This window comes from Petaurus breviceps, unplaced genomic scaffold (genome assembly GCF_028583685.1).
Source record: "Petaurus breviceps papuanus isolate PSGF00001 unplaced genomic scaffold, PetGlider_PUasm1.0 185, whole genome shotgun sequence".
NCBI lineage: Eukaryota > Metazoa > Chordata > Mammalia > Diprotodontia > Petauridae > Petaurus > Petaurus breviceps.
The window spans coordinates 32547812-32560481 of record NW_027185797.1 but is presented as its reverse complement, the minus strand read 5'-3'; the positions used below and the strand labels follow the sequence as shown (position 1 = coordinate 32560481).

At 44.5% G+C, this 12670-nt stretch overlaps 1 protein-coding gene across 1 annotated transcript in view; it reads left to right on the top strand.

The window, feature by feature from the left end:
• Nucleotides 1–12670, top strand: part of DNAH11 (dynein axonemal heavy chain 11) — a 303071-nt gene that overhangs the window by 239615 nt on the left and 50786 nt on the right. The window contains exons 62-63 of the mRNA XM_069088738.1: nucleotides 485–619; nucleotides 6747–6920. Of these exons, the coding sequence (XP_068944839.1) occupies nucleotides 485–619; nucleotides 6747–6920 (309 nt within the window). The remainder of the gene's footprint in view (nucleotides 1–484; nucleotides 620–6746; nucleotides 6921–12670) is intronic.

Below are 12670 nucleotides of genomic sequence, written 5' to 3'. Positions count from 1 at the left end.
TCTTTCTCTCACCACCATGTCTTTGCCTAGACAGTGCCCCATGCCTGGAATTCTTTTCTTTCCTTCCATACTGAGAAGCTCTGGCTTCCTGAGGGTTCAATATTATGTCATGTTTGCACAAAAGGGAGCTGAAGGGCATAGTGTGCAGCTCCCAGAGGCAGGCGAAGATACTTGGGGGGGGGTAGTCTTGAAGTCTGGAAAGCTGGGAACAGAGTCAGTGGGCAGAGAAAGACTGGCTGCCTTGGACCCCACCACAAAATGTAGGCTGCAGGGGAATCTCCCTCACGGGAGAGCGGGGCAGGGCTTACCTCGATGTTTCAGGGCTTTGATGGAAAGTCCAGGATGAGATGGCTTTGGGGAGGAGGGAATCTAAAAGGAGAGAGACATGCGTCCCAAGAGCCTTCCAAGAGGATTGGGATGTGGCCAGCGTGGCTAAGATACATCAGCTATTGTGACCAAAGCAAACTTGGATCTTGTGCCTTAGGAACTGGGTGACAATCTTAACCGACTCACGGAATCCTTCGAAAAGGCTATCGCTGAGAAAGTCCGTTGTCAGGAGCAGGTGAACCAGACCAGCAAGACCATCGGGCTTGCCAACAGGCTGGTCAGGGAGCTCGAGGCAAGTTGGCTTTTCCATACAAAATGAGGACGCCATTTCTTTTTCCATGTTACCCTCTTCTTCCATGCCCCCATTTAACTAACACTTAATAAGAACAAGAAAAAACCAAAGGAAAGTATGACCCCCAACATGCCTCTCTTGGATCACAAACTATAGTCCTGTATGTGTTTCTTTGTTCCCCAGAGGGAAAAAGTTACCCTAAGTAATTGTGCACATTAGTATCCAGCCATGGACGTTCACTCTGACCGCTGGGGCAGCCTCCTGTTAATGAGCAGAGGGACTGAATGAGTCCCAAGGTCAGGGCAGCATTATGGTTTGTCCACCTCCGTTATCCTATGGCCTAGAAACAGATGGCCGCTGCCACCTGGGAGTGTGTTATCTCAAGCGGGTTTTCCATTTGGCAAAATTATGACTAAAAAAAATAAAAATAAATTGTTTTCCCGAAGATGGGAGGTGAAACCGAGGATGCTGTAGTTATTACAGAGTTATTTTGTGGGCAGTTATTACAGAGATAATGCCCTATCAGAAGAGCTGCGGCCAGTTCTCTTTTCCATGTGCAGTTGCTGCTGGAGTCAGCCAAACACGCTGAGGTGAGGCCCATCACTTGGGAAGGGTGAATATGATTGTTCCTTGATGGAAACTCTGACTCTTTCCTATTGGGCCTATTAATATTAGGACTATATTTACCTGGAGGATGCAACATATATTCAGGTTATTTTTCCTGTTCTTTTCAAAGAACAAGGTTTTAATAACAAAATTTAAATGAATTTCCTTGCTGTGTACTTTGAAGACTTCTATTCTGGGGTGGCTCAAGATTAGACTAGATGGCTGATTCCAGACTCCCAGTCTGTGCTGACCAGAGATGGGTGATGTGAAGGCCAGGGCAGATGGGCCCATCTGAAGGCCTGTCTTCAGTTCTGTTCAGCCCCTTTTAGGGGGAAGCTGGATGCTAAAAGGCCTTAAGACCATGTCATACAATGACTGGTTAAAAGAATTAGAGATACTTAGATTTGATAAGGAAACCTAGAAGTGAGAAAATTGATCTCTTCAGGAATTTGGAAGGTTACCTTGTGGAAAGGCGCTAAGCTTCTTCTGCTTCACGCAAATGGGCACAATTAGAAGGGGGTGCTTTTAGACTCAAACTTCCTAACCGTGTGGTGCAGTGAGCAGAGCCCTGGAGTCACAGTCAGAGGCACCGGCCTGTCTGTAATGCCAGAAACACCACCATGTCTGACAGAGAAGGATTGATTTTGTGAGAAATCTAGCTCCTTAATGGGATCAGCAGCTCCCCCGATCCCTCCCCACCTCTGCATTCTGTCATCAGGCTGTTTAGGAAAATTCTCCCGTTTGATCAGGGCCTTCCCTGAACCACCTCCTTTGCGTAAGGAAGGTTCTCTGCCTTCCTGAAAATGGCCCCGCCATTTCCCAACCTGGGCTGGAACTCCCCTGGACCTTGTCTCACTTACATTTCCCTGGGTGAGTCAGTGATAAACTCACTGCCTCCACTTTCTCGGAAAGTGGGTCTCTGAGCAGAAAGACCACCCAGGGGACCAAGCAAGAGGTCTTCCTAGGATTGTATTCTTGGGTACCTGAAGGGAAGAGAAATCATTTCCCATGACTCGTAGTAGAAGGTGAGCCCCTGTAATATTGATGCCTGTTGCTGAAGGTGTTACTAAGAGAAAAATGGAGCCTTTGGCCACCTCTAGGCCCCTCCAAACTCTTCCGAGCGTTTCCTTGGAGGTTTTCAGTGGGAGAGAAAGGGTGGAGTGGCATGTGTGCTAAGGTGGGGGAGGTATTTAAAAGGATTGATTGAGAATGCCAAACCTTTTCCTTTGAGGATAAATTCTTTCTGACTAGAGCAGGAGACAGTTAACTTCTGAAAAGCATCAAGACTGATGATTTTGTCTATATAGCATTGACCTGGAAGCGCAACCATTCAGACTAATAAATCAGGCAATTTATATTTAATCATTAACTAACTCCCGAGCTGAACAGCTGTTCAAAATTAGAAATGGGTCACCCCGGCCAGGATGACATTACAGGCAATCTATAATGCATTAGAATAAAATTATAGTGATTTTTAACTGTCTGGAAATTTATCGTACTTCATGTTGCAACTCCTAAGCCCTTGTTAGCTGGAGTCACTGGTGATTTATGTGGCTTGGGTGGGATTGCAGAATTATTGGAGATGGAAACGGACCATCATTCTGTGTTGAGTAAATCTTCAGAGTTAAAGCTGCCTTAGAGAATGAGGAGGGTGCCCTTTGTTATTTGCCATTCACCAACCAAAGACAACAGAGATGGAGAATGGACTAGTGAGAGACCCTGCTTGCAAATTAGGCCTTGCTATCTGCTGAGCTCCAGTCAGTGACTTAAGGAAGGGGCTGATAAAGTCTGCAACACCTGACATGCTTCAATGGCGAATGATGCCTGAATTTGGTCCCGCAAAGGAAGGGGCCTCCCTTGAGAAAACTTTTGTTCAAATATTCATACCCAGCACCTTGATTCCAATGTATCCGTGTAGGTGGTGAGAATTCAACTGCCTAGGTACATGAGGAATTGGATGGTTTTATAAGACCAGCTTCTGGTTAAATATTTTTGATGAGTTCATGGAAAATGAGATCTTTGAGAAGGTGAAAGGTAAGGGTGGATTAAAGACTCTCTAGCCCAGGCCTGCCATTCTACACATGGGTAAAGTGAGGCCTAGAGATGCTGAGTGACTTGGTCAAGGTCACATAGTTGATAATTAGACCAGGTACAGCACCAGAGAAACACATTCCTAAGGTTTTAGTAGAATGTAAGCTCCCTGACGACAGGCACTTCTGTGTGTGTGTGTGTGTGTGTTGTGTGTATGTGTGTATATATATATATATATATGTCCCTAGCACCTAGTATATAATATTTAGTAAATGATTGATTGGGGCCAAGTTGAACAAGCTAAATTACCCCCACCCTAACCTCTGTCCAGGTATCATTAGCAAACTTCATGGTGATGGGCTAATCAGATTTTTCCAAGGTCACAAAGCTAAGGATCCAAGGTGAGATTCAAACCTGGATCTTTCCAACTCTTGATCCAATGATCAATGCATTGTCCATGCTGCCTTGTAAAGCACAGCACAGAAGACTTAGTGGCCAATTTGCTTCATATGAGCTGACATTAAACGCTCACTAAGAATACGAGTCCTGGGAAGACCAAAGGCAACCTTGGGAAGGCAGCAGGGGCAAGAGGACCATCTTCCTCCATCAGGTCACAGCTTTTGCCAACTGATCAGGAAAAAGACTGTGAGTCAACAGACACCTGATGTTCTTCTCTAATAGCTAATAATATCAACAACAATTATTATTATATAGAAACTGGATCTGTGATGTCATTGAAGTAGGGAGAAGAAAGCCCCCCTCTATCAAAGCAAGATGGTGCCTCCTTTATAACCCAGAGTCTTAGGGGGGCACCAAGAAGTGAGATAACTTGGCCCAGTCGCACAGCCGGTGTGGGACCAAGACCAGACTTGAACCCAGGTCTTCCTGGCTCTCAGAGGCCAATGGCTTTTGTTTTGTTTTTAGCCCCCTATGCCACATTGCCCGTCATCATTGCTGTTGTTGTGGCTGAGGCACTTGTCCTATTCTTCCTCAATCATTAAATCTGAAGGAATAGTGAGGTAACAACCTGTCCTGGGATCACTTCTGTCTCAATCAACGAACATTTAGTAGGCACCCAGTGTGTACCAGGCACTGTGCTAAGTGTAGAAAGAGACAAAAGTCAGTCCCTGCCCTCAGGGAGTCTACAGTCTAATGGAGGAGACAGTCGTTTCAGTAGTGTCCAACTCTTTGTCAAACCATTTGGAATTTTCTTGGCAAAGATCCTGGAATGGCTTGCCATTTCCTCCTCCAGCTCATTTTACAGATGAGGAAACTGAGGTAAACAAAGTTAAGTGATTTGTCCAGGGTCACACAGCTAGTAAGCCAGCTATATACAGGACAAATAGGAAGTATCTGTATTACATGTCTATAATAAGTATATGATTTAATATTATATAATATATATACATACATTATATATATACATATATTAACCCATATGTACAATGGGAAGTTCACTAACATACACAAACCCATGTAAAATGTCACATTAGTCCCTTGAACATAAAGATGAGAAGAATGAAATGACAATGGTCACTAGTGTTTTTATTTAGTGCTTTTAGGATCTTTGCCTACTTTGGTTCATTCAAGCCCCCTCCCTAATCCTGTGTACAAGTATCCTGACCCCCCTTTCAGACCTGAGACGATGAAGACTAAATAAAGCAGCTGGTGAGTGTTGGGGCTTCCTGGCTCCAGCCCCCCGACCACAAAGCCACTTCTTTGGAGCTGCATCTGCATACTGTATGTAGTTACGGATCCTATCTCATAACATGAAAGAATCACAGAATTTGAACAGCTGAAGGGGTCAGCTAGTCTGACCTATAGATGAAAGGAATCCCCGAGTGATTAACAAGAAATTGTCCTGCCTTTAGTCAAAGACCCCCAAGGAGGGGGAGCTCACACTTTGGGACAGCTCTCAATGTTAGGACTTTTTTTTTTGTTGATGTCAAGCCTCAGTTTGCCTCTTTGTTATTTCTACCAACTGCTCATTATTCTGCCCTCTGGGGGCAAACAAAACAAATCTGCTCCATCTTCCAAAAGACCACCCTTCAAATACCTGAAGGTAACTGCCACGTTACCCTGAGTCTTCTTTTCTCTAAGTCAATGATGCCTAGCTGCTTTAACTACTCCTCATGGGGCATAGCTCAAAGCCAGGGTGCCCTCCTTTGGACAATCTCCAGTTTATAAGAATCCTTGTTAGACTGAACTGAACACAGTGTTCTGGGGAGGACTGACCAGGCAGAGGACAATCACCCCTGTATTCCTGGAGGCTCTGTCCCTCTGAATTCAGCCCAATATCTCCTTGCCTGTTTTGACCACCACCTAATACAGCTGACCCATACTGAGCCTGAATTCCACTAAAACCTCTGTAACTTTTTCAGAAAAATTCCGTCTAGCCGTGTCTCTTCTACTTCATACCTCAAAGCTGACTTTTTGTGCCTAAATGTAAGATGTTAGATTGATTCTATTGAATTTCATCTTATTGAATTTATCCCGAGATCTTGTGGCAAGATCCTGTGGAACCTGCTTCTGTCATTCTCAGGGTTAGCTCCTCCTCCCAGTTTTTTTTTGTTTTCTGCAGATTTGATCACCATAGCATCATTTTATACAAGTCACTGATAAAATTCTCAACAGCAAAGGGCCCAGTACAGACCCAACAACGAATCATTTCTGTTTCTCCCTCCTTTGACCTTCACCCAAGTACCCTCCACTCTCATTCCTAGATTCTCTCACGTACCTTCTTAATACACAGCATCATTCCCCACCACCCACCTTTTTCTTTTGAATAAGCTATACCCATCGTGAGAAACATTGTAGTTATAGACTTCATCTCGCCAGCTCTTAGTGACACCTCAGAGGTCAGATCTGTCCCTTGAATTAGGACTCTCTTCCTCTTGCTTGTTGCCCAAACAAAGCTTTAAATCTGGAAAGGGACCCATGAAGTCATATATTCCCACTTATCCTGCAGATGACAAAAGGGAGCCTAGAAAGGGGAAGGGAGTGCCCATGGAAGTGTCAGAGCGAGAATTTGAACACGGTTCCCCTGAGTCCAAAGTCAGCATGTCTGTCTCTATATTGCACCTTGTCATTTTTCTTCTCATGAGCTCGGCCCCTGGTGAACTTCTTATAATCATTTGCCAAACACAACACAGCGACTGACCCTGCTGGAGGAGAGGCCAGGGTATTTTGCCTACAGCCTTGGTCAGAGCCCTGGGTCCCCTTATGAATGGGAAAGCTGTTGAGAGGAGAATGATGGAAAATGAAAGAAAGGGGGAATTTTGGAAAGCTAGGTAGAAGAGAGTTGATAACAAGAGAGAACATTTTTTTTCAGAGAAAGAAAGGACTAAAATACTACCTGAGGTTGACTGGTTACTTCTTCTCTCCTAAAGGCAGCAGCCGAAGAAGCGGGCCTGGGGAAGGGGGGTTCAGGTTCAGAATTTGATTGGCTTCTATCCCATCTCTCCATTATAACTCTGAACTTTTCTCTCAGTCTGAGAAGATTCGCTGGGGTCAGTCCGTTACCACCTTTGAGGCCCGAGAAACAACGCTCTGTGGAGATGTCCTTCTGACAGCTGCATTCGTGTCCTACATCGGGTATTTCACAAAACGTTACCGCCATGAGCTGGTTGAATGCAAGTGGATTCCTTTCCTGAAGTCACAGAAGGTACATTGAGCATCTTTGCTAGGGGGGCAAAGCTCCAGCTTCCACAAAGGCTCCATTATCTAAACTGAGGCCCTGAGAGCAACATCCAGGTGTGTTTTCCAAGGTTTCAGGAGGGAAAGAGGAAATTTAATAAGAAGTGGAGATAATATAATTAACTCACATTAGTGCCTTAGAGCTGATAAAGTGCTTTCCTCTCAAAAACCCTGCGAGGTCGGTACATTATTATTCCCATTCTACATTTGAGGAAACCGAGGCCCAGAATGGCACATTTTGCATGACTTCACATGACTTTACAATCAATATCAGGAGGCTTGCCTTCCCAAGGAGTGTGGTATGGGAGGGGTGGGAGGAAGGGAGAAAATCTGGAACTCAAAATTTTGAAAAGTTAATGTTTAAAAAATTAAACTGAATTGGGAAATATTTAACAAAATAAATAACATATGCTTTTTAAAAAAAAAAAGAATGGATGAACAAGTTACATGTGGCTCAGGGATTGTATGGTTCTGAGAGTAGGATACAGATGGGCTCTGCCATATTCTAGGAGATTAGGTTTGGAGAATTTGGAACTGAAATGGACCTTGGAGATAATGAAATCCAGCTCTTTCATTTTACAGGTGAGGAAACTGAGGCAAAAGGTTACATGACCTGCCCAAGGTCACACTGCTAGTAAGTGTCTTAGGTCAGAATCCAACTCAGGAAGATGAGTCTTCCTGACTCCAGGCTGGGTGCTCTGACACCCCCTAGCTGCCCCTTCTGGCCCTACACTCTGTGCACTATGTGCCCACTAGCTAAGGGACCTTAGGGGTGATGAAGCCCAGCCCTTCATTTTATAGATGAAGAAATACAAACCCAGAGAAATAACCTGACTTGTCCGGCAAAGTCCTAAGTGTCAGAGTGGGGATTCAAATGCAGACCCTCTGCTCCTTCTACTCGATCAAGATCCAGAATGCTTTCCTGCTATGCCATATAACTTCTTTAGAGATGCCATTGTAAATGGCATGTTGCTGACTCTGGGAAATCAGGAGAAGTATAACTAAGGCAGGACAATAGAAGCTTTGACCTAGGGCACTAAAATTGGTGGGGGCGGGGGAGTATGTAAAAATTTGGACTGCATTCCTTCAGAAACAAGATAATTACATGAGATTACAAACCTTACTGCAAATGGAATTTGTCTTAGTCACTTTTATTATCTTCACTTCATGAATCCTAAGTTGACTCAGCATATTTTGTGCTGCTTTTTTTTTTTGAGCACCGCTAATGCAAGTTCCAGCTGTAGAATCAGAAATGTAGAGCCAGCAATGATCTCTTTGATTTAATTTTCTTTAAACCCAGTTCCCCGGGGCCAGGCCATTTTGTGGCCTCCCCTTCCTGCATGTTTCCATTCAGCAGACGTCCCATTGGACTCACTTCTCTGTGTTCTGGGTCATCATCCAGAGTCCTCCCCCCCACCTTTTCTGTGGTGTGGAGGTGATTCAGCGGCTTCTTACAGACAAAGTCCGTCCACATCATATTCTCTTTTTGTGGATGCAGATTCTCCACTCCTGCAAGTGTCTCTTACCTTCTCTGGCTTTAGAGTCTTCCCTTACAAAATGAGGAGGGGGAGTGAGGATCAGATTTGTGGGTGACAAAATTTAGAAGGTAGAGGACCACATGGGGATTCGGGATGCTCTTCATGGGCTAGACTCTTGGAGTGAACTTGGGATGGAAACGATGGAGATGAATGATGATGAATAAATGCTGATTGGTTGATAGGAAAAGCAAGGTCTTCTGTTTGGGGTCAATGATGGTGCCTTTAGTAGGCACCTTTAGTAAGCTTGGAATACATTTGACACAGGTCTTGCACCTGTTAGGAATCTCACTACATGGTTGAACATGCATGAACATGTATCTACATGTATGTAATCCAGCCCCTCCCACAGAAAGCAAGGATGAGCTAAAGAGACTCCCCCACTACCTCTCTCTCTCAGTGAGACCACACTGTCACAGCCTCATTATTTAATTTGTGTCCAAATCTGTATCACTCAGTAATGGGGGGTGATAGAGAATTTCTGCATGCTTAAAGTCAGCCCCACAATGTTGGCAGAAATGAAGGAAGCTCCCAGCATTGGTGGCCAACATAGAACAGCAAAGCTGAACAGGCAGGGATGTCTTGCAGTCGGCATCATTGGAGGGGTCCTCCCCATTGATGAGATCAACAAACTGGATTTCAAAAAAATATATTTCTAACAGCAAGATATTTCCATGTGATAAAATGTGTTGGATAGTGTTATTAGTGGCAAATGAGACATGAAACAGGGAGATGGTTGCTCATGAAAGGTGATATTGTTGTCATAGAAGGAATCCACCTCAAAACTCAGATGAAAGCAAGGTTGGTTCCCTGTGCATGGTGAAGTCCTTCAGGTGCTCCCATCTGCAGATGACATTGTGATGATTGCAGGCTCCAGAACGTGGCAGAGCCACCTCAATGAGATCCACAAGCCCTCGAAACATTTAAGCTTAACCATCCACACGGGACAAACCAAGAGGATGCATGTGACTGTCGATCAGATAATTGTGAGCAGCTGCAGAGATGCCCTGGAAAGATGTTGCTCGTGGATGGTGAGCCAGGCTTAGAATTGAGTAGGGAGAGGAAGGCAGTCTGGACTCCCTCTGGCATAGGGGGAAGTGTTTTTACTGACCCCTGTTGTCCCCCTGAAGCGGCGACCTCTCTTTTATGCACCAACAATCTGACGCTGATGCTGCATAAGGTTGGCATCCTGAGGAATTACCCAGGACCAATGGAGAGATGCATGATAGGTGTAAATCAGCTCATAGCACATCACCCACAATAGGCCAGGAACAAAACCCATCCTAAGATGGCGTGAGGGAAATGTATGGCCGAGTCATAAAATACTTAAAGGGCCACATAATTGTTCGCTCTTATTATCACATACTGTAAGAAATGGCATAAAGGTATGTGCTTGATTTCCAGCCAAACCTTAAACTCTTTCTGTGACCCAGACACTGCATGACATGCTGGGGATGGATGCAAAGGTGAAAGAATGACTCAGTCCCTGCCTCAAGTCTAAAGAATCAAGTCAAAAATCTAAAATGTGCACAGATGAGTGACTAAGTACAAGGAAGGGTGTGTAGAGAGCAAAGGAGAGAGACCAGCACAAAGCACTCTGGGAAAGGAACAGAGGAAGATGACATCTGGGAGAGGCCAGGAGGACTTCATGGAAGAGGAGGCACCTAGGTGAGCTCAAAGTGAGGACGGGAAGAGGCAGAGGCAAGGAGAGAGGGATTCCAAGCACGGGCCCCTTGGCCCAGTGAAGGTGACAAGCAGCTGAGACACTGAGGCAAAGACAGTTCTTAATACTCAGTGGCTCTCAAGCTCAGTCTTTCAGCAAGTTTAGGTTCTCAGTCTGGTGTCCATGCGATGAATGTTTTCCTTCCCAAACTGGAAAGCTTCCAGTCATGTTGTGGAGAGGGAGAACCTTTGTCTCTGGTTTTTCCCCCACTCGCTTTCTTCTCTTTGCCATGGGCCACATGCTTCCCGATGGTGTACGTTCCACCCCATCGCCTGCTGATTTCAATGACGCTTCACCATTCAGAGAACTAAGAAACCATTTCCTCGTTTTCAAGCCAGGTTACCCGTATTTTTCTGATGTTGGCAGGACATCATGCCCTCTGAGGACAGAAATTTGGGCTTATTTCAACTTATTAGGCTTATAAAGAAAAAAGCCACCTGTTTAAAACTTGAAAATGATAAATTGATGCATCCCCCCAGAATGCTGAGATAGCGAGGTGAAGTTACAGCCTTGCTATTGGAGCACAAATAGGAAATTACTTAGCACTAACTAAAAAAGCCAAACCAGAAAGCTTCCAGAGGAATTCCTTCTTGTTATTTTAGTGCTGATTTTGTCATATTGCTCTTACTAGGATATAAGCTCCTTGAGGACAGGGCAGTCTCAGTCTCATCCTTTTCCTTTTACCCCAAGCACGTAACAGTGATGCACAATGCATCAAGAAATGCTTGTTAGTTGGCTGTTTTTCACGTTTTTATATCATGGCCACTTCTGGGGGGGGGGGCAGATTTGCCTTCACCCACCCTTGAGGAACCTTCCTTCCTACCCAGCTCCAAGTACCAAAGAAAAATAGTTAAATAAAACCAATGGATACAGCAGCCATGTTGGAAAGTATGTACTGTCCCTAGGGTCCATGCCATTTTACCAAGAGGAAGGAGAAGGGGGAAGGGAAGGAAATGAGCATTTATATGGAGCCTAATGTATGCCAGATACTATTATCTCATTGGATCCTCACATCAATCATGGGATGTAAGTACTGTTATTATCCTCATTTTACAGTGGAGGAAATGGAAGTTGAGTGACTTGCCTAGGGTCACGTAGCTACTAAGTATCTGAGGCCAGATCTCAGCGCACTTCTTCCTAAGTCCAGACTCAGGGCTCTGTGCACTGTGGTACCCCCTAGCTGCCTTGGGGCAGCCTTTTCTACTTACTGTTCTATGGAACCAAGATTGGTCACAGTTATTCATCAATCAACCAGCACACATTTATTAAGCGCTTACTGTGTGTGCTGGACACTATGCTAAGCATTAGGAACACACAGAAAATCTCTGGTGTCCGTTTTGCTTCCATGGCCATCGTGGTTGTGGTTTGCCTGGGTCAACTTCCTTTGCTCTGCATCAATTCATGCATCTCTTCCCATGTGTCTTGGAATTCCACATCCTCTTCCTTTCCTACATCATGGCACTTCTCTGTTCCATCCATATGCCACCATCCATTTCCCTTCTCGTGGTCATCAACTTTCTTTCTGGTTGTTTTGCACCAGATGTGGATACTCAATGACAAAGTTTGTGAAACTGCTACTTTGAATGAGGTTGAAGCCTTAAAGATGATGATTTGGGAGGAGGAGGAGATATCGGGAAATGTGGGTGATAAAAGCAGAAGATAACAATGCAGTTTTTTTAAAAGATGATGACTTAGGTCAGTGGTATCAAAATCAAGTAGAAATGGGGACCATTAAATTGTACATGAGAATCTCGGCAGGCTATGTATTGACTTGGAAAAACCATGTATTAACTGTGTTCTATTATGTTTTTATTTATTTTGTCAGATATTTCCCAGTCGTATTTTCATCTGGTTTGGCAGTATTGCTGCCTCATTGGACCATATTTGTTTCACCTCTGACTTAAGATATTTGAGTTTTGCCCTTAAATGGAAATAATAGACATTTTTCTATATGTGAGTTCAGTTTCACTTTAATGCTTAGAACAAGTGTGTCAGCCAAGTGGGAGAAGGAGAGGAAGAGAGGAATCCCCAAATCCTCTTCTGCTGTCAGTGGATCTGTCCCATCTGTCCACGTGGAATCATTGTGACCCTCGTCACTTCTAACTTCCTGCCTGGTGGTTACGAACCTGGTTGGAAACATTCTCAATGGCCCCAAAGACCTATTTCACACAATACTGAGTCTGGAGGATTCCATACATGTGAAAATAATCCTAACCAGACTGGACCATGTAGCACTTCCCTCCATGTTTCCACTATTTCTCCTTCCCATGCAATATTCTTGTCTATCTGTTCAAAGATAAGCCGGAGCCCCAACATCTCTTTGCTGGAAGGGACCTCAAAGAAACTCCAGTCTAACCTGTATCTGAACAAGCTTTCCCTTATAATCTCCTCACCCAGTGGCCCTCCAAGCTTTGTTTGAATACCTCCAGGGAGGGGAACTCACTACTTCACGAGGCAGCA